The following is a 21,963-nucleotide window of genomic DNA, read 5'->3' on the forward strand; positions in this document are numbered from 1 at the left end:
TACGACAAATTCTGATGCGAAAGAATAATATTTAATATTAACTTATTACACAAATATGGAAAGCGTAATCACTCATCCAAAAATATGAATTAGTCATAAATTTGGATCGGTGGTAATTTATCTGCCTTATAAAACCAATTAGATCCTTCTATTTCTTTCTTCAACCACCGAGTTGGGAATTTAACAATTCTTCCCCTCACCAATTGAAGTAACTTCTTGGCAGTATCGTAATCAAAGACAAAAATTCCATTAGGAGATCCAACTAGGTTAAGATTGGAAGCCTGCCCCAATATTCCAGCGACACCGCTTTCTCTTTGAAAACGGTCTAAGTCGGCCATTCTTGCTCTTCTCAATATCTGTCTGTGTAGATCATCAGTTAATCCATTCTGTACAAAAGTAGATTCGTCAGGACTCTCTTGAGGCTCAACCTGTTGATTTTCACTACTATCAGAAGAATGTTGTCCCAATATATCATCTCTTCCCTCCTCAGAAGGTGACTCTTGACTGAATCCACGTGAAATCTTCTGATGATCCATAAAGGCATGTCTCAGTTTCTGAAACTGTTTATAGTCTTTCCAGCCTGAAACACTATCATCAGGCTGTGTATGAAAGACCATCTGATAGATCATTGTATTTCGGATGGCCAATGGCATCCATGTACCTTCAAAAAAGTCAATATCCAAAGGATCTTCGAAGGCATATGGATCAATGAAATCGCTCACCGTCTGTGGAAGTATATTCTTATCAATTTCATTAATTTGCAAATCACTCAAAGCTATTTTTGGGATAGAAGGAGCTGGAATATCATTTTCCGTGTTCTGACTCTCTGCAGTGGACTTTTCTTCTTTAGGTGAAACATCAGTTTCAACTCTCATTTGCATTTTCTTATACTCCAACTTCTGCATATAAAAAAGTCTTTTTAACATGACCCATCTTTCCTTATTTAAAATATCAATGGACTCCACATTTTCGCCATCATTGAGAAATTCCAATATATCCTCATATGTCGGTAGTGGGCAATCTTCCGTTGCCTCATTTGCCATTCTTTTCATGAATGTGTTGAGGCGAACCTTGGACTGTAAATATGATGTGGATTGATACATATCCTCCCCATAACCATTAACATCATCTCTATGTGCTTTGGTTGTCACCCTAGAATCTGTTGAAAATGGCTTCTTATCACGAATTCCAACATTTTCCTTACCAGCACGATGATTAAAAGAATATATGTAACTATTACCGTTGGGCTCACTCTTATCAAAAACTGGATCCTTTTCCTTAAATGTTTCTAGCATCAAAGCAGTCAACTGTTTACCAAAACTATTAGATTTATTCATGCATCTGTAATTATCAGTACCATCATATTTTTTGAGAAGATATCTTGTTCCAAGTTCTACCATTGCAGATAATACATGACTGTGTTTGGACTGGTCTAAAGAAAGTGTGGAGGCATTTAAACCTTGTGATGAAGAGGCAAATTGCTCAATGGATGAAAATCTTCTTTCAACAAGATCTAACAAATCAATATCAACGCCAAGATGTTCTCTCATTAAACGAACTCTCAATGTATGGGGAAATCTTCCAACGCTGTAAGGTTTACCGTCCATATGCGATTCAATCATATCCTTATCACGAACAATCGCACAAACCTCTGAATCTCTGGTTCCTCTCATAGACCTTTCATTGATATTTGCCGAGCCGATAATGGCAATACGATCATCAACAATCATAACTTTTGCATGGATATATAGCTGTTCAGTCACAAGTAACCTTTTAACTCCAATCATTCCCCATCTCCGAAGAGAATAAAACTGTATATAATCCTCTGGAGATATTCCGACTTTTCTTAGTTTAGCGAATATAGAACTATCTCCCATTGAAATGGACATATACTGACATCTGGTGATCAATCTAACTGAAGAACCCTCCTGCAAATCGACATCACTTTCAAATCCCGGCAAAAGAGGAATAACTATTATGGCTTTCCACGTTTCTTTTCGGTGATGAGCGGTAATAATCCTATCGACAAGTGCATCACCAATTCTATTTAGTATCATCACCCCATCCACTTCACATGAAGTCACAAAAAACTGATTTTCCAGATAGACAAAGTGTTCGCTGGTCTCAATGCATTTTATGTAAGCGTTTTGAATACTCTGCTCATGATTCTGGAGACCAAGCGACCAGAAGCACGATGAACGAAGTAATTGAATCTCACATGTACCAGTAAAATCATACTGCTTAAGTTCATCAGGAGTGAAGTTTCTTGGTGGAAGAAGGAGAGGTGTAGGGCGTGATGGTCTTTTTTGCCGTAACAAATAATTCCATCTTTGCACAAAGTGCCTTGACAAGTCCCTTGCGATTTGGCCACACGTCACCATATGAACATCATGCCAAGGCATCCTTGGGGTTATTTGTCGGTTATACATATCTTCAAACGGTGATTGCAAATCGTAGAAATCCCTCACCCTGGGGTTCGAATAATCCTTGCCAGGATGTAGTTGATACGCAATCCCTTTTCCTTTTTTTGCCAATGATTCTGGTACCTGAGACTTAAACGAATATGGACTATCATCTACTAAACCATGACCTGGGGTGTCCCATCTACCATAACAAAGATCAACACCTCCTAAGAAACAAACCATTTGGTCTACTATGAGTAGCTTTTCATGATGAGCCCAGAAATAAACGTTTTGCATCAACTGGTTCGGGGATCTCATAACATGAATATTTGGATGCAGGTTTAGTAATGAATGCTTTGTCCATAGAGAATCAGTGACAACCGTATTTCCAACATTCCGGTAGATGATAATAAAAATTTTGACACCCTGCTCAGCCTTTCTCTTCAACAATCTATCCAATCTCCATTCTTGATTTCCTTCAGCAGGTCTTCTCAGGTAAAGTTCCGGTGAAAGCCACCAATCATGTATATATATAATATCCTTTGCCATCTCCATAGCAGAAGATGCAGCCCACATATAGTCTCTAGCATCTACAAACCATTGTGCAAAACAATCGTTCCTTACCGGGGCAAAACTTTCAAATCTATGATGCGAAGACCATTCACTATTTGAACTCATGTCACATATTGAAAGATACCAATTCTTTAATTGCTTTCCAGAACGAGACATAACACTTAACTTGCGTTCCCCATTCTCCAATGTCATAGAAAAGTATGGCGTTTTTTTGGTACTCTTCTGAGAATCTTTAACTTCATTTTCGTCGTCAATCTCATCATCATCGTCACTGTAGTCCACGCGCTGCAACTCCTGCTTTGGAGTAACAGTCGAATTCATACCCTTAGAAGCAATATCAGAGAACCCAGAAAGGGTTGCTTTGAATTTAGGGTCGATCAAAAACACATCTAAAGGTGTTGTGGAATCGATATCAGCGACATACATGATATAGCTATGCCCAAGAATAAACCACTTTGAGGTATGTCTTACAACCATGGCCTTAAAATCTCGATACTTTAGATGTCCAACTCTCCATCCTTGTGCCTTTGCAGAAGTTTTAATGAACAAATAGCCCTCCTTTCTCTTTTTTTCATCCTCCTGGCTAAGTAGGACACTCATTGGAGAGAGTTCAAAAAATTGTAACAATTTAACCGATTCGGGGCGTAAAAGAAGCTTGCTATTCAACTTATCAAAATAATTCTGGAGAGACAACCTTAGAATTTCATCATCTTCACCTCTATTTCTATCTTGCTTTCGTTTCCTAAATAGTCCATGTCTCCATAAGCTTGCAGCATCAGAGAGTATTGAGCTGCTTGAGGAACTCAGAGATGTTAACGAGGAATGAACTGAGTGTACTGCTAATGGTGATCGAGTTTCAAGACCAAATTCTTCATTGCGCTCTGTATCTTGTAGGGCCAGTCGATCAGCTGATCGTATACGATTCATTTCATTTGGGTATGGTTCATAGTTTCTGGTGTCGTTATTATTAACATGTGACAGATCAAGGTTTTCAAAATTAGAGGAGAAAGTATGTATTGGTTTCATTTTTGGAAATTTTGGTAGAGTAAGCTCCCTACGACCAGTTCCCTTTGATATCACATTAGCCTGCAATATTTGAATTTTTAACTTGTTATGAAAACTCACAATTTGCTTCAAATCTTTTGTTACGGTCCATTCCAATGCTCTATCACCGACACCATACTCCAAATAAAATTTAAAAAGCTTTGTTTTCGAATTGGAGGGATTAGGGACTTCAGCAATATATGACGACAGTAGGCATAGAAGTATGGGAACCTTTCTTTGTGTGTGATCATCGTTAAGAAAGTATGAGGAAAAAAGCAATGCCTCCGGATAAGCAGTAATTAAAGATTGAACAGTGAATTGTGCCTTTTTGGTATCACGAAGTTCTAGTTCATCGGCGATATTTTTCGATTCGACCGTTCTGTGCTTCTTAGGCTTTGTCGGAGGCAATTTAAGCTTGCGGAGACCTTTCATAAATTTCTCCGAAAAACCATGCCGACCTTCTTGATTGCTAATGCTTCCACTTTGCCTAGGACCAAAATGAGGACGCAAGAGTTTTCTAACACTTTGATGTTGCTTGACATCAGATTTATCTTGAGCGCCCTGAGCATCTGATCGAGATCCCCTTTTCATACGGTGCAAAATATTTCTAACATCAGGAACAGGCAATTTCTCTGTTCCAAAGTAATGTCCACTTAAGCGTTCTTCAGACTTTCCGGTATCCTCTGGTAAAGGCAATCCCATTCCAGCCTTATTTGGAATGTCCTCACTATCGATTGTAGCATTTGCTGTGACATCATCTTCTTCTCCATTTTCAGGCTCCAGCACGGAAACATGTCCTGAATTTAGATCTGCCTCATCTTCAGTCACATTCTCTTGCCCGTCAGCAATCATCTTATCAGGTGAAACAATTTCTGGAACAGCCGTATCTTGCTTTCCGAAATCATCAGATTTCACTTGGTTTGCAGTCATAATTTGTTAATGATGGACTCATAAGTTCGAATTATTAAAACACCTCCCTAACAAATTTCTGTACATTCAGGGTCCAAAAAACCTTTGTAAGCGTAAGATTATACACGAGAGGATACGATCCCGATAAAAACTCGTGTAAACAGCAGAAACAGCAAGAACAATAAGACGGGGAAACAAACGAACAAATGCACACCAAAAAAAAAAAAAAAAAAAAAAAAAAAAAAATCAATATTGCAAAGCCATCACAGAGAATGTCTGTTAATCAACCAAATACTAAAGAAATGGAAATGTCCGTACATTAAAAAAGTAAAACATCTATCAGAAATACGCATATAATGAGATATTCCAACATTAAAGGCACAGTTCATTAGTAACGGAAGAGCATGAATATCAACAGATATAATTCTTATTAAAATTATTTATGTACATGATTTATTACAGATAGTGAATGACTGCTAACGTCCGTCCTCTATAACTCGTTGTTTAAAAGTTCCTTTAATCTGCTTGCCACATCTCCTTTTATTTTGATGGTCTTGCTTGACATCACGCAAGTGAAGTTTTTCTTTGGCACATCTGGAAGAGCTGCCTGAAGATCGTTCCTGAGTTGAACTATATCTCCACGAATTTTTCTCACGTCTGTATACACGGCTTGACTTCTGTAGGTTTTGTAAATTGGTAAATTCCCCTTTGATGTTCTATCAAGAAAGTACTTCTTGAATGGTATTCCTTTGTACAAATCTTCTCCTGTAATCCTATCAATAGAAGGAATTATACGGGAGAGTCTCGCTTGACTGATAGACGAAGAAAATCGACGGGAAGTTAATGAAAACAACAACATAATACTTCAAACTTGGCGGGTATATGGCTTCGTGGATTGATGATGTTATCACATATATGAATACCAGTGATACACACCACTTGCGAGAGGTACCCCAACCAAATTATTTATTTGAGCATTCTCAGATTTTATTTCCTCGTAAAATAAAATATATGTATTGCAGGTAGCCAAAAAGACGCAATCGACGCGCCTTTTTCGGAGTACATTAGATTCCGTGGTCATCACAAGATAAATTGGATCGGAAGGGATCAGTTTTAATTGTTTAAAGAGTGCTTTCCACATCCAAAGGTATCGCTTTTTAGAAAAAAAAATATACTACACAGTATCTTACCTATAGTTGGTAGAATTTGATATTTGATTTCAGGTGTTATAAACTTATAAACACATAATTTATCCAATGGGGAGACCTAGAGTAAGTGATATAACAAAAAAAGCAACACTGATATGCTTTTTATGGATAGTTTTACTAACAAATTTTCATGTAATTTAGTTAATACTTCTTGTCCGTCATGGAGAATCTGAAGGAAACAAGGATAAAACAGTGAATCAGTATATACCAAATCACAAGGTTCCATTGACAAACCATGGACATGAACAAGCACTTGAAGCAGGAAAGCTTCTAAAGTCTATTTTAAAAGAAGATGACTCCATTTGCTTTTACACGTCACCATATCTGAGGGCCCGCCAGACTACAAACGATATAATTGAAGGTATCAAGGATACAGGTGTGAAATATGTAATTGAAGAAGAACCTAGAATGAGAGAACAGGATTTTGGAAATTTCCAGAGCACAAAAGAGGAGATGCAGAGAATATGGGTTGAGCGTGCAAAGTACGGCCATTTCTTTTATAGAATTCCTTACGGAGAGAGTGCAGCAGATGTATATGATAGATGCGCTTCCTTTGATGCATCTCTTTTCAGACATTTCGCGCGGGACACGTTCCCGTCGATTTTGGTACTTGTTACGCATGGAATCTGGGCGAGGGTTTTCTTGATGAAATGGTTTCGATGGACCGTGGAGTATTTTGAGGATTTACAAAACGTCCCTCATTGCACGTGGATAGTGATGGAAAAAGATCCTAAAACACAGAAATATCATCTGAACACACATTTACAAACGTGGTCTGAGCTTGAGGATCAGCAAAGGGCGAAGAAGTTGAAAGAAGACACTTCAGATGAGTTGAGGCTTACTACAAACGGGCAATTAGATGATAACGAAATGAATACGGTTGCAGTTGCAGCAGCTAAAGCCAAGGATGAGCAAGTGAAAAGGTCACTAGAAACCATGAGGAAGTATGAAGTGCTGTTCAAAAATAAGAACACCAAAGAAGCTGGCATTTGAAGGTAACACGAGCAAGGAAAGGTACTAACAACTTATTTATTTATTGATATGCCAAATTCAAGGGTTGAAAAACAATTTTTAGAGTATAATAATTAACCGCCATGCGACGCACGACTTCTGAAAATATGAATTGGTGCAGGGAGGAAGTGGACGCTCGCATGTCCTAGACATCCCACAGATGATTCCGCCAACATCGGAGTTGCATCTTTTACGCGAAATTTGAAATTCAAGCATCACAATAAGAAATTCAATGAATCAAAAAATGTGAGAATAATATGACTGTCAGTCTTTTTAGAGATCGCTTCCAGAGAAAAAAAAATACCACGTTGGAAATTTTTCATTCATCCCGGGTAACAGAGGTCCTTTCTGATAGACTTCGGCTCGACGCATATTTTTGCAGATGTCCCTTTTCGACTGAAAATATCAAGGGACGAACGAACAATTTCGATAGTGTAGTGAAGTGTATAACTGAAATACAATAAAGTTTGCAAAGTGAAATGTAAGAGTAAGTTGCTGAAAAATTTGGAATTGCAAGCCTGGATCTTGGTGAATGACGTAGGAGGTCGGGAAATACGGACTCATAAATGTCCGACCACGTTCGGGGGTATCCCGGGGTTGATTTCATTGATAATCACCTACTTCCAATTTTCAGCGGAATTTTGTATCGCGGACAGCGAAGGCTAGTTGGATGATTTATTGTACATAATTTTCATACAGCCTGAATATAAATATGTTTGCTCGTTCCATTTTTTTTTTGTTCTCTGCGTTTGCACCTTTAGAGCATTCTTTAGATCTTTTGTTTTCCCCTTCCCATTTCTTTACCAGTGTTAGTTATAAACTTTGGTTAATTAAGAAATTATATATATATAAAACATCACACAATGGCTAGAACATTTTTCGTCGGAGGTAACTTCAAGATGAACGGCTCTAAGGAGTCCATCAGCACTATTGTTCAGAACTTGAACAAGGCTGACTTGCCATCAAATGTTGAAGTTGTTCTTTGCCCACCTTACCCATATCTTGCCCAGGTTGTTGCTGAGAACAAGCAGCCAACTGTCAAGGTTGGTGCTCAGAACTGCTACTTGAAGGCTTCTGGTGCTTACACTGGTGAGGTCTCCCCAGAGTTCTTGAAGGACCTTGGTGTTGGCTATGTTGTTCTTGGTCACTCCGAGAGAAGACAATACTTCAAGGAGTCTGACGAGTTCGTCGCCGACAAGGTTAAGTTTGCTTTGTCCGAGGGCTTGAAGGTTATCCTCTGTATCGGTGAGACTTTCGAGGAGAAGAAGGCTGGCAAGACCATCGATGTCTGCAAGAGAGAGCTTTCTGCCGTTGCTGAGAAGGTTAAGGACTGGACTAACATCGTTGTTGCTTACGAGCCAATCTGGGCTATTGGTACTGGTTTGGCTGCTACTGCTGCTGATGCCGAGGAAGTTCACGCTGACATCAGAAAGTACTTGTCCACCGTTATTGGTGCTCAGGCCGAAGAAGTCAGAATCTTGTACGGTGGTTCCGCTAAGGCAAGCAATGTCGGTGGTTTCAGAGACAAGAAGAACGTTGACGGTTTCCTTGTCGGTGGTGCTTCATTGAAACCAGAGTTCGCTGACATCATTAAGTCAAGACAGTAAATGAAGATTCTTTGGTTTAGTTAATGTGTACGATGCTATACAGCTAAAAATGGAAATATATTTTTATGAGAAAAGATGGGTACTGATTGTATTGTAACTGTTCTGAGTTTTATTATTATTATTATGTTATGTAGGAAAGGCTATTTGTTGTTACTGAGTGAAGGTGCAATTTGATTTTATTGCTTTTATACTCGGTTATCATTCATTGACACACCCTGACTGTCCTTTTTCATATCTTCAGCGAACACACGTCCAAGAATTGAAGCATCGTCATCATCATCAGCTGCATTTCTAGCTTTCCGCAACGTCCGTATCAAATCCTTCGAGTATTGCATGGATCTGTCTTCACATTTCTTAATGGACCCACTCACATTTATTGTGTGGAATATGCAATGCTCTCCATTTATACTGTTGATGAAGGTGATGGCAGCCACAATGTACTTCCAGTTATTCCTGGTGACCCTCAATATGCCTGTACCTGTTCTAGGTGAGAAGTATCTCATGGAGAGTCCCACAGCAGTAGATGACCCATAATCGCCGAAATTCTTATGGAGCGACAGTCGTATTAAATATATTATTTGCCTACCAGTAACCTTCGAGTCAGTCGGCTGATGAATTGATAATGCCGAATCTGCAACTGTTCCAAAATTATCCTCGATGGGATAAGTCTTCCTCTCGGGGTAGATAATCTCAAAAAGGATATACCGGGTCTTTAATCTCACCATGAAAGTTGACTATTAGGACAACCCACGGAAATGTCCTGGCAATTAATTATAAGTACGCAAATGTATTTCTTGGCATATCATTATTGATCATGTATAATTAATATCTGATGGGTACGGATAAGAAGATGGTGCGGTGAATTATTTAATTTTTTTTTTTTTTTTTTCGAGCTCAAAAAAATTTGTGAAATTAAGGCAAACCCTTGCATTAGAAAGAAAGACCTAAAATACTGAACTAGTGGAAGTTCAATGTATGTCATACGGTAGATAGATAGACATCAGTTATCATCGGAATGCTAGCATTAAACGATCACAGTGCTTAATATATGTCTAAATTACTGTGAAGTTGTGAAATTTATATAATTTATTGGGCTTTTTTTTTAGGTGCTATGAAAATTAACTTAAGATTCAATTCACCTATCTGTAGTTTGAATTTTGCAAACCACCACCACCTCCTCTGACCACTTAGTGACGAATAATATCAAATAATCATTCATCCCCATGCATATCTAAAATTTTTTTTTCTTGGAAAAGACGCGAATTTCATCGGTACAGTACTTCACTATGACACAAAAATGAAAAAAATGAATTGCAGAGATAAAATAAGACGGAACAAAAATTAAAAAAAAGCTCTATCCACTTCATAGCAGAACAGTATCGATAACCGTTACATTTTAAGTTTTTGTACATAATCATCGATACTTCGATTGGTGGATAATACCCATAGTTTATGAGTTTTAAGCTTGCTAGACTTTTTGTTGCTCCACTCGAACGTCTCAGATTGTTTCATTTCAGAAAGATGTCTACCACCAATTATAACGGTCAGCCAGCCGAAAGTTCAGCTTTCAACGCTGAAAATTGGCCTGCTTCTAAAGTTCGTGATACATTCTTGAACTTCTTTAAGGAAAGAGGACATACTTTTGTTCCATCATCTTCTGTTATTCCACATGATGATCCTACTTTACTTTTTGCCAATGCAGGTATGAACCAATACAAGCCAATCTTTTTGGGAACTATTGACCCATCTTCTCCATTGGCACACATTAAAAGGGCCACAAACTCTCAGAAATGTATTAGAGCAGGTGGAAAGCATAATGATTTGGAAGATGTCGGTAGGGATTCTTATCATCACACATTCTTTGAGATGTTGGGTAACTGGTCGTTTGGTGACTATTTCAAAGAAGGCGCGGTGGGATTTTCTTGGGAACTTCTAACAAAGGTTTACAAGCTTGACCCAAGTCGATTGTATGTTACCTACTTTGGAGGTGACAAGAAGGCTGGACTTCAGCCAGATTTAGAGACGAAGAAGATCTGGGAAAATATCGGTGTTTCGGAAAGTCATATCTTACCTGGTTCCGCCAAAGACAATTTCTGGGAGATGGGTGACCAAGGTCCATGTGGTCCATGCTCAGAGATCCATTATGATCGTATTGGCGGCAGGAATGCTGCAGATTTGGTGAACAAAGATGATCCAGATGTTTTAGAAATTTGGAACAATGTCTTCATCCAGTTCAACAGAGAACAGGATGGTTCTTTGAAGTCATTGCCTCAGAAACATATTGATACTGGTATGGGATTTGAGCGGTTGGTTTCCATCTTACAAAATGTTAGGTCTAACTACGATACTGATGTCTTCAGACCATTGTTCGCAAAGATACAAGAGATCACTGGCGTCAGACCTTACACTGGAAAGTTCGGTAAGGAGGACGTTGACGGAATTGATACTGCATACAGAGTGTTGGCTGATCACGTGCGTACTCTTACTTTCGCAATTGCAGACGGTGGTGTGCCAAACAATGAAGGTAGAGGCTATGTTTTAAGGAGAATTTTGAGAAGAGGTGCAAGATATGCCAGGAAATACATGAACTACCCAATCGGCAAGTTCTTTTCCAGTCTTGCTCCAACCTTAATTGAGCAGGTGAAAAATATATTCCCTGAACTTACTAAGGATCCTCAGACTATCTACGAGATTATGGATGAAGAGGAAGCATCATTTGCCAGAACTTTGGACAGAGGTGAAAAGCTATTCGAATCTTATGCTGAAAAGGCATCGAAAACATCTGAGAAGATGCTCTCTGGAAAGGACGTGTGGAGATTGTATGACACTTACGGTTTCCCGGTTGATTTGACTAGATTGATGGCCGAAGAAGCTGGCTTGAAGATTGATGAGGAAGGATTCGAAAAGGCAAAGCTTGCCTCATGGAAGGCTTCCAAGTCTGGTAATTCTAAGGGCGGTAAGAAACTTCTCAAGCTCGATGTTCATGCTCTGGGCGATCTTCAGTCCAATGACAAGATCTCTCAGACGGATGATCAATTCAAGTACACCAGCAATGATGTTGAAGCAGACATTCAGGCCATTTACGTGGATCAGAAGTTTGTGAACTCCACGGAAGGATTGAAAGAAGGTCAGCAGATCGGTATCATTTTGAGCAAGACACCATTTTATGCAGAACAAGGTGGACAGGTGAATGATACCGGTAAGCTTGTGATTGACGGTCAAGCCGAGTTTAATGTTGAAAACGTTCAGACGTATGCCGGTTATGTTTTACACACTGGATATATAGAAGAGGGATCTCTTAAAGTGGGAGAATCAGTTATTGCTAGTTACGATGAGACGAGGAGAGAATCGTTAAGACACAACCATACTGGTACTCATATCTTGAACTTTGCTTTGAGGAGTGTTCTGGGAGACTCAGTTGATCAGAAAGGTTCATTGGTTGCCCCTGATAAGTTGAGATTCGATTTCTCCTTTAAGAAGGCTTTGAAACTAGATCAAATCAAAAAGACGGAGGAAATCGTGAATAAGATTATTAAGGATGACGTCAAGGTTTACACTAAGTCTGTTCCACTGGAGGAGGCCAAAAAGATCAATGGATTGAGAGCAGTCTTTGGAGAGAGTTATCCTGATCCTGTTCGTGTCGTTTCTGTTGGTAATTCCGTGGATGAGCTCATTGCCGACCCTTCAAATAAGAAATGGCTCAACTACCCAATTGAATTCTGTGGTGGTACGCACGTTTCCAGATCCAGCGATATTAAGTTCTTAGTTATTACTGAAGAAGGTGGTATTGCCAAGGGTATAAGAAGAATTATGGCACTTACTGGAGAAGAAGCACTCAAAACCAAGACTGTCGCCAATGAGTTTGAAGCAGTTCTAGACGACATCGAGAAAATGCCATTTGGAAATGCCAAGCAAAAAGCTCTCAAGGCCAATACTACCAAGCTGGGCAAACTCATAGTTTCAATTTTGGATAAGGAAAGCTTGAAGAGCAAGTTCAACAAAATTGATAAGGACGTTAAAAATGAGTTGAAGAAGAGACAAAAGGCTGCAACTAAGAAGGCCGAGGAAGAAATTTCCCAATACTTTGAGGAGCATCCAGATTCTCAGTTTGTTGCTCTTCACATTGACACCGGTTCAAATGCCAGAGTTATTACGGAAGCATTCAATTACTTGAAGAAGAATTTCAAGGGAAAATCTCTATTCATCATAATTGGTACTAGTGAAGATCAAAGAGTTGCTCAAGGTGTGTACATTTCTGATGAGCACTTGAAGAGTCTTGCCAGCTCCGATGTTGCCAAGGTTGCTTCTGAATATATTGGTGGTAAGGCTGGAGGAAGAGGTAATATTTGCCAAGGTATGGGTGACAAACCGAACGGAATTAACAAGGCTGTTGATGCTGTCACAAAATTGTTTGAAGAGAAACTTAAGTTGTGATGGGTTCGTCTTCTGAGTGTCATCTAGAAAATTGTTTTTTTCCTTTTTTCTTGTGTGGGCAGGAGTAATTTTTTTTTTTTTACTTTAATTTCTCTAATGCTTCATGCAATCAAAGAGTTTGTCTGCAAAGAATATGATGATGTCGAAATGTGTTACTAAATACTTTGAATGATAGTATTGTCTGTTGTAGATTGTTAAAGCATCTGAATGCTTGTGAAATTAGTGAGGAATAATTATTTCTTGTTCTACTAATTCAGGTCGATGTATTTTTTTTATTTTTATTGTGCAACGTAATGGGGGAAAAGCACTACCGGAAATTTTTTGGATGGAAATGTAAGAATATGTTAATCAGGCATCTCCTTCTTCTACATATCACCATTCAATAAAGCAACACTTAATTGCGAGATTAATCAATAGCTGAAGTTGAATAGGTATGCAATATTATGCCTTGAGAATATTATATATATTTTTTTTTTGCGTCACCGGGTTGTGTTCCGATGACAAGGACTCGAATGACATCACTGACGAATTTATGATGAAAGATCTCCAATCATTAGACCTTTTTGACGTAAATGGAATGATGTATGATCAAAGATTATCACTTTTAGGACAAACCTCGATTCTCCAGGACTGGACGCCAATTCGGGCAACTATTGGTTTAAATGATTCGTTAACATACACATTTGACGTTAATTATACCTCTCCAGGATTGGCACATTCTTTTGAAGTCATGGTTTTTATTAGTGCAGCCATTTGTGAAATGCCAGATTCCTTAGAATTTAGCTCTCAGAAAAATGGATTGAGTCTTTACTACACATTTGAGTCTAACGTTGCCAATCTTTCCGCTATGAATCGTATATCTTTTGTGAATGGTTATGCTGAAGGACTTGCAAGCAGCGATGGAGCGGAGAATCACAGAGTATTATACGTTACAATAAAACCAGATGATTGTGAAAGTTGCACTTTGAATGATACATGGATATATGAATTGGGTCTTTCTCAGAGCGATCTTGTTTTTCAATATGATAATAACCCTATCATTTCGGTGGCTGATACGGATTTCGACTCGGCCGCTTTTTCCGCGGAGAATCTCACATTCAGAAATGATTCTACATATACGGTATATCTATACAACCGGTCACAGTATACATCCTTATCACGTCTTAATCAAAGTTGGTGTGCTATAGCGAATGCCGATGAATACGTCAAGCAATATCCTTTGGAATCATCTGCTGTTGTGAGTGAAAAGAAATTCTTTTCCGTTACAGATTTGCAGAAGTCAACAAATTATACAGGGGTGCTTTTGCAAACATTCAATACGGTGAATTATGGTGGCTCTGTTTACAAACTTTTCAACTTTTCCACAATGGGTTCCAACGCTTGTAAAGTAATTTACGGCCTTGACTTCTGCGATGAGGTTGCGTACGCTGCTCCTGCTTCAAGAAATTTGACCAATGGTCAACAAACCGTTCAGGAATTGGCCAGTATTTACGATAATTACACAAAAGAGTTGTATCAGCAGTTTGACTATGCACTGCAACAGATACCTTGTGATGCGCATTTGGATTCTAGATACTCTCCGATCAGAACATGTGAGAACTGCCGTTATTCCTACAAACAATGGCTTTGTTCGGTAACGATTCCAAGATGCTCTTCCGAGGAGCAGGAAGGTTATAAGAGATACAATTCCTCAGAGGGCAGGAACTCTTTTATTGCAGATACAATTGATCCGCCTCTTTCTTACTATGAGATATTACCATGTATATCTATGTGCAATGCCATAGTCAGGGATTGTCCATCTGACTTTGGTTTTGCATGCCCCATAAGAGATGATTTTCTAGGAGTGAGTTATGGGGTCAATTCTGACGATGCTAGTAATCTAACCTGCAATTATGTGGGAAACAATGATATGGATTCTGACAATTTGGAGGAGCAAGTTTCTACCGGAGGTGCGGCATTAATTTCACCTTCTTTTTCGATTAGAATGATGTACATTGCAGCAATTCTTTTCTACCTTATTTAAAATGACAAATTTCAAATAGCATTCATGTTTATCTAAATCTATACGTACAAATCTAAGTGTTAATATTACATGTAATAATCCCACATTCACTACTCTTTCTTGGATGTTCTAGGGACGACAGTTATGTTGTCACTTGGTGTGATTTCCTCGTTATCCACCACTTCCTTCCCCAAAGGCTCCTCAACCTTTTTAATTTTCCTGTTGGCGATTGCTTCTGCCATTGCCTCCCGAATATTAACTTTCGGACCCTCTTCGAAGACCCTTTTAAGGACTGGTCCCCAGACATCTTCCTCATAATTCTCAAAATCAGAAAGCTCAAAAGTATTTTGATCGAGCAACCAATCATCTTGTCTCCTTCTAATAAGACTGACCATATAGGCAGATGATCCTAAAGCCCTGCCAAGATCAGTTATAAGGGATCTGATATAAGTTCCAGATGAGACTGTAGCGATAAAATGCAGAAGAGGGGCTTTGTAACCCTCAGTATTGTATTGTTGGAGGTCATTGGCTTTTTTCAATGAAACGGCTTCGGTGGATAATGATGAATCCCTTTCAGCCCTTTCGAGGTACTCTTTCGAAAAGGAAACAACGTGTTCCTGTAATGGCTTATTATTCTGCAACAGTGTGACGAGTGTAGTGCCATCATCGCAAAGCTTGCTTTGAAGAAATGGATACTTGTGATCTTTGGTTAAACAATCATCACACAAATCGAGTGAGTGAATCTGAACCTCCCTTGATTTGATTTTACGAGGTAAAGGAATATTCTTTCTAGCATATTCATATAAAGGTATTCCGTTCATTTTGAGAGCACTAAATATAGGTGGTGTCTGTGTTACAGTGCCAATAAATTTCTGAGCAGTACTTTCAAGTAGCTCTTTCGTAATAAAGTCATTTTCAGTAATTAACGATAGCTCACCATCCGAGTCTCCTGTCGTCGTTTCACCGCCAAGTAAAGCCTCTGCCTCATATATTTTAGTGGAATGATTTGTGAGCCCTCCTAACCGTTTTGTTCCCGAGCCCACACCTAGTATTAAAACACCAGAAGCCAACGGATCCAAAGTTCCTCCATGCCCCATTTTTAACTTGTTAGATCTTCTGTTTCTACGAGATTTTCGTCCCGCATTTCTTTTCTCTGCCAGTGCTTTTAAGGTAGGCTTAAAACATTCTGCCTGAGAGAGAATCCTGTTCACTTTGTCAAGACACAACCTTGAGGTCATGCCAGAAGGCTTGTTGATCGCAAAAATTCCCTCCATTACTTTAGCCAGTAAATTTGTGACTGTCATAAATAAGGTTATATATACAATAGTGGCTTGCACTGTTCGCTCATGAGTCTAATAAGAAGAGAAAGCTTACTTCCAATAGTTAATATCTGGAATTTTCAGCCAATTTTTTTTTTTTTTTTTTTTTTTTTTTTTTTCGTGGACTTGTATGGTAGAGATGCGTTGCGTGTTCATTCTTCAGCGGAGCCCACAAAAATGTATACATGGTATATATATGCATCAGGTGCAATGATAACATGCATAAGAAACAACATTAAAAAACAACGCATTTTAATTTTCTAGATATACTGTATATAATTGATACTGATTGAGTTATTTTCTAGAGAATCACCCATGAGTCTGATTCAACAGATAAAAGATACATTGTTATCCTTATCTACCGATTCCAAAAGAAAGCACGGTCATATACGAAAAGCATCCCAAAGATCACTCCAAATTTTGAAATCATTTCCAATTCATTCCGTGTCGGATAATAAGAAACAACTTGATTCATTAAAGGATTATCCAGATTTCATTGATCCGTTTCTATTATGTTTCCATACCAAAGAAACGAAGCTTGTGTCCTTTGCTCTCACTGCGTTAAATAAGCTAGTTGTATCAAAGGCAATTAGTTTTACCAAGATTGATGAGATAATTGCTGTATTACAAGATCTGACATACATGTCAACTGAGGTACAGCTCAAGATCTTACAGATATTGCCGACGCTTTTCGAGAACTATTCCATGGATATTAACGATGAATCTCTATCGAATATTCTTTATGTTTGTACTCTGCTACAAAATTCAACGAAGTCGCCTGTAGTCGTGAATACAGCCAAGGCTACGTTTTCCCAGATGATTGGTACTGTTTTCGAAAAGGTGAAACAGGAAAAGGAATTGCTAGTTAGCAAAAAAATTACAGGCCCGGCTCGGTATACTTTGCCAATCGATAATGACAAGACTGTGAAGGTGCACCTCTGTGCATATGACGCTCAACGTGTTTTCAATGATCTTTGCACCTTAATTGAACATCATAAGCCTGTATTTTTGAAGACGAATTACATGACGGAAGATGATGGTTTTGAGATTTTGGAGAGTACCATCAAAAATAACGAAGCTGTCTTTAAAGATCACGTAGAGCTTGCTTATCTTCTTCGCATTCGTGTTGCGCCTATTCTTTTAAGATTTATCTCATCCTGCGATGACTTCACCTTAATGGTTAGAGTCTTCAGACTAGTTTTTCTTATGATCTCTGATTTACTCGAAATAACTACTAATGAGGCAGAGGTTACGTTGTCTCTTATGACACATTTGATTTCATCGAGTTCTAAAACTCCAAAATGGAAACGTATTTTTTGTTTAGAAATTTATGCCTCTATTTTTAAAGATTTCAAAGCTACAAAGACGCTTTTTAGGGAATTTGATGATAATCAAGAGGTCGAAAAACGTCAAGTTGTTCATGACTTTTTAACCGTGTGTGTTGAAATTATTGGGTCACAACACAAAATGTTGAATTCTGGTGATATCGTACAACCCCCAAATGGTGATGGCAATAATAGAAGGAGTAGTAGTGGATCGAGCTCTACTCTTTCACTCAATGGGCAAGGTGGACCAAAAGATCCTCATTCTACTTCTACACCATTGATTTTTTCTGTTTATCCATCTGAAGTAAAGCAAAGGTATATGGATTCTATAGATAAGATGGAACCGCCAGCAATGCCAGATTACTACATGTTAAGTTTGATAGCACAATGTGTCACGAATTCATCGGAGGGCATATTTAATTATTCTTTAAACCTAGCGCGTGATTTTCAGAAAGGAACGTCCAAAGTTAAAGGGCAAGGTGTGACATTTCTCGATGAATCTTTAATGAAGAAATATGGTGGTGCCACTGAACTAATTGAATACAGGATTTTGCACAATTTCACGCTGAGGAGTTGGGAGTCTCTATACAGTATTTTAAAGGTTTTAATCGTTTCTTCACTGGATAACAAAGGTTTTTCATTGATAATACAATCTCTTCAACGGTTATGCCATGCCTCCGGTATTTTATCCGTGAGAAAAGCACAAACTACTATCATAAATTATTTTGCCTATGCTACAGTCAATTTAACTGGCCAACTTGGTTATCATAATAAGATTCAATCTTTTGGGGAAAGTATTGCTGGCACAATTAGTTCAGCCATTGGACAAGCTGTATCTAACATGTCCCATAATGCAAGAAGTTCATCAGAAACTGGCACAAATATATCAACTGATACATCAACAAATTCGAGGGTGAAATGGTATCCGAGAACAATTAATTCTAGACAAATAATTTGCTTTCGGGCCTTAGTTGATTTGGGCATATCATTAGCTGAGCTTTTTGATGATAGTTGGAGAACTTTGATGATTGTCTTTCAGTGGATCAGTTATTATATTGACGGTCCCACTGGGTTCAGTACCAAGGAGATACCACCTATATCTCCTTTGCTTGATAATCATGACATATCAGTGATTTCTGAAACTTTGAAGAAATTTTCAAATGGTATAGGAAAGCAGGACTATTTGGTATTCAGGAAGATATGTAATTCCTTGTTTCAGTTATCTGATGAAATTTTTAAACAGCCTGTGTTCGGTAGCATGGTGTTTTCTCCTGTGAAGGAGGAAGGCTATGAAATTTATCCCTGCATCTATTGTCGGTCATTCTTTGTTGCAGAGATATCAAATCTATGCCTTATTAATCCGCTCAAATTTCTCATTAATGAAAATGGTATATGGGACGATATTGTGAGCTTTTTTTCCAACATTTGCACTGACCGTGAACTAGAAGAAAGTATGAGACTCTTATTTGCACGAAGCTTTGGCGAAATCATTCAGGCTGTTGCTAATGTTGGATTTGACGATAATGTGGCCGGTGATGATGATGAGAGGACTTCTCTTTATTCTCTTACAGAACGTGGCGTTTTGAAAGCTTTGCTTATTCATACACAAAAGCTGTTGGATCTTAAGCCAGCCACTGAAGTCTTAACGATGAATGTTGAACTTCGAATCGTACTATCGAACCTCAATATTCTTAAAGATATTATTGACCGCTTTGGAAATAAAATATCCGAGGAGTGGGATGCAGTGTTTTCTTTGTTGGATGTTCCATTTAAAATATCAGGGGATACAAGTTATTCATTTCAGGAGTCTAGTACAAAGGAGATGCTTGTTTCTTTGATGAAATCCTCGTTTGAATCATTAAAGGTTACGTTAGATGAATTGCTTCAAACAGTTCCGTTGTCACAAATAAGAATTGTGATTGATATTCTTTTCAAGTTTGTGACTCAACGATATGACCTTAATGCCTCCTTCAATGCTGCCAGCTATTTCTGGATTATTAGTGACTACTTAAAGGATTCGTTAAATACATATAATGAAACGAGCATAGGTTCTACCCAAACGGAGATAAATTCAGAGCAGCAATTGGTAAGCATAGTGAAAGCTGGTATAGAACGGGATAATAATAAAAAAGCCTACATTGAATCTCTCTGGCTTTATTTATTATTAAAACTTGCTGAAACAACGAATGATAAGCGAGCCCAAGTGAGGAATGGATCAATAATAACATTTTTTAACGTATTAGATTCGTACTCTGAAATTCATCCATCATACAACTCAATATATGCAATCATATTGGAACCAATTCTTCTTCAAATACTTCCAGATAATAAAATTAATGAATGTCCAAAAACTGTGCAAGAGGAATGGATAGCAACTTTGAGCAGTGTCTCGAGCAGTTTGACAAAGTTTTATTGTCAGAGATTGGGAAATTTCAATGCGGATAAAAAATCATCAAACGAATTACAACATTATTGGCATGGCTATTCAGTATATATGACGAAATTGCTGAATATAAACAATGATTGGATGTCACTTAATACCAAAATTTTTGAAAACCTTTTAAAGGTGTTTAATACATTTTCAGTTGAAGGGACTAATGTGCCATCCAATACTGTTGAAGATTTTTATTCTCTTTGGACCGAATATAAAATTGTTTACAAACTTTCAGATGATAGTTCATATGAAGAACTGTTGTGCGCCTTTGTTTCATGCTTTATTCCTCTTTTTAATATGGTTGGTTACTCTTTGAGCATATCTAAATTAGAGAGCTTGCTAATGCAGTTGAATTCCTGTGTGAGATTTCCTGTACTTATTGCTAATAAAAGGGATGACAAACGGATGACAAAATTACAACGGAAAGTTTTAGATTCTTTATCGAACATGTCTTTTGAAGAACCTCAATATCAATCTTTGCTGATCAGAGATTTGTGCTCCATTATCGCTTTACCATTTACCACAAGGGATCTAATTCAGAAAAAGCTTGGATCCAAAGGTTTACGGATCCCAACTTTTAGAATGGTGAGCTATAATTGTCTGAAGGTTTTGGAAAAATGCCTATCTACGATTACTCGACTTGTTCCATTTTTGGTGGATCACAGTATTTTGCAGTTGTACGACTCTCTCTTAGAGCCTTGCAAGCTTAAGTACAGGTCGGATGCACAACTTTGTACAGGTGAATATTTATGGAAGGGGGCATCATCCATTTTGTGTGATCTTTCTTGCAGGATATGTGAATCATTGATTTCAGACGCTCAAAGTTTTGATGATCAAAAACTGAGGAAGCAAGATTTTTATGCATTATGGAGCAGAATCTTGAAATTCTTTGAATCTTGCTTTCTCTCCTGCGAGAACCGTAAACTTGTGAATGAATTTCAAAGTTTTGATCTTGAAATTTCAAGGCGGTTGGAAGAAGCTTTTTCCCGATTAATAAGAGAAAGAAATCCTGCTACGTTCACCGATGAAAACAGACGCAAGTTCCTTAGTTGTATATGGAGAGCCTCCTTTTTATATTCCACAGATGATGCTAGTCAAGAAGTATTAAACTTTACCGATTCTCCATTAGAAATTTCAAAGCGTCTTTCTTTGTTTAAGACATTTAAATACTGTGGAAATACTTCGACATTGACACCTGTCGTTACTGTTGAAACTGCAAAACTATGCTTACATGATCTAATTGACCTCTCAGCTCCAGGTAGTGGTCCATTGTGGAAATTTTCTCTTGAGTACTATATCGGCAGATTTTCATTTGCACTTGCAAAATATATTTCGGATTTTTCATTGTGCGGTAAAAGACCAATGCCTAGAATGCAGGGTGCCGAGTTAGAAATGCTTTTGATAGGTTACCTAAGAATAGTTAATCATATGAAGCAGCTAAATTCAAATGATTTCGATTGGTGCAAAAAAAGCATGCATCCATTATATCAGCTCATATCGTTGTTGCCATCTTTGAATATTCATGACAGGAAGCTTGGTGCTCTCGTCACATCTGTTTTTCATCAATTACCAATTAGATCTGGAGAGTAGGATTTCACTGTCGCCTTTTTTGTTATATTATTACGCCTGTTAAGTTACACAAGTATCTCATGTTTCTTACCGATCTAATTGTTGGTTTATTATTTCTATCTTTTA

At 38.1% G+C, this 21,963-nt stretch overlaps 8 protein-coding genes across 8 annotated transcripts; 5 read left to right on the forward strand and 3 right to left on the reverse strand.

The window, feature by feature from the left end:
- Window positions 1-89: 89 nt before the first annotated feature.
- Window positions 90-4,949, reverse strand: BRETT_001144 (uncharacterized protein; the record flags this gene model as incomplete). Its single annotated transcript, XM_041279700.1, has 1 exon — window positions 90-4,949. The coding sequence occupies one exon, from the start codon at window positions 4,947-4,949 to the stop codon at window positions 90-92; it is 4,860 nt and encodes a 1,619-aa protein (XP_041137914.1).
- A 1,235-nt stretch (window positions 4,950-6,184) lies between these two features.
- BRETT_001145 (uncharacterized protein) lies at window positions 6,185-7,129 on the forward strand (the record flags this gene model as incomplete). The annotated part of the gene is made up of 2 exons (XM_041279701.1): window positions 6,185-6,199; window positions 6,278-7,129. 2 exons carry the CDS (start codon window positions 6,185-6,187, stop codon window positions 7,127-7,129), a joined length of 867 nt encoding a protein of 288 aa, XP_041137915.1.
- Window positions 7,130-8,010: 881 nt separating this feature from the next.
- TPI1 (triosephosphate isomerase) lies at window positions 8,011-8,754 on the forward strand (the record flags this gene model as incomplete). The annotated part of the gene is made up of 1 exon (XM_041279702.1): window positions 8,011-8,754. One exon carries the CDS (start codon window positions 8,011-8,013, stop codon window positions 8,752-8,754), a length of 744 nt encoding a protein of 247 aa, XP_041137916.1.
- A 185-nt stretch (window positions 8,755-8,939) lies between these two features.
- On the reverse strand, window positions 8,940-9,479 carry BRETT_001147 (uncharacterized protein; the record flags this gene model as incomplete). The annotated part of the gene is made up of 1 exon (XM_041279703.1): window positions 8,940-9,479. The coding sequence occupies one exon, from the start codon at window positions 9,477-9,479 to the stop codon at window positions 8,940-8,942; it is 540 nt and encodes a 179-aa protein (XP_041137917.1).
- A 796-nt stretch (window positions 9,480-10,275) lies between these two features.
- ALA1 (Alanine--tRNA ligase) lies at window positions 10,276-13,188 on the forward strand (the record flags this gene model as incomplete). Its single annotated transcript, XM_041279704.1, has 1 exon — window positions 10,276-13,188. The coding sequence occupies one exon, from the start codon at window positions 10,276-10,278 to the stop codon at window positions 13,186-13,188; it is 2,913 nt and encodes a 970-aa protein (XP_041137918.1).
- Window positions 13,189-13,723: 535 nt separating this feature from the next.
- BRETT_001149 (uncharacterized protein) lies at window positions 13,724-15,211 on the forward strand (the record flags this gene model as incomplete). Its single annotated transcript, XM_041279705.1, has 1 exon — window positions 13,724-15,211. One exon carries the CDS (start codon window positions 13,724-13,726, stop codon window positions 15,209-15,211), a length of 1,488 nt encoding a protein of 495 aa, XP_041137919.1.
- Window positions 15,212-15,300: 89 nt separating this feature from the next.
- On the reverse strand, window positions 15,301-16,464 carry BRETT_001150 (uncharacterized protein; the record flags this gene model as incomplete). The annotated part of the gene is made up of 1 exon (XM_041279706.1): window positions 15,301-16,464. The coding sequence occupies one exon, from the start codon at window positions 16,462-16,464 to the stop codon at window positions 15,301-15,303; it is 1,164 nt and encodes a 387-aa protein (XP_041137920.1).
- Window positions 16,465-16,824: 360 nt separating this feature from the next.
- Window positions 16,825-21,858, forward strand: BRETT_001151 (uncharacterized protein; the record flags this gene model as incomplete). The annotated part of the gene is made up of 1 exon (XM_041279707.1): window positions 16,825-21,858. One exon carries the CDS (start codon window positions 16,825-16,827, stop codon window positions 21,856-21,858), a length of 5,034 nt encoding a protein of 1,677 aa, XP_041137921.1.
- Between the last annotated feature and the right edge of the window lie 105 nt (window positions 21,859-21,963).

This window comes from Brettanomyces bruxellensis, chromosome 8, assembly GCF_011074885.1.
Source record: "Brettanomyces bruxellensis chromosome 8, complete sequence".
Lineage (NCBI taxonomy): Eukaryota > Fungi > Ascomycota > Pichiomycetes > Pichiales > Pichiaceae > Brettanomyces > Brettanomyces bruxellensis.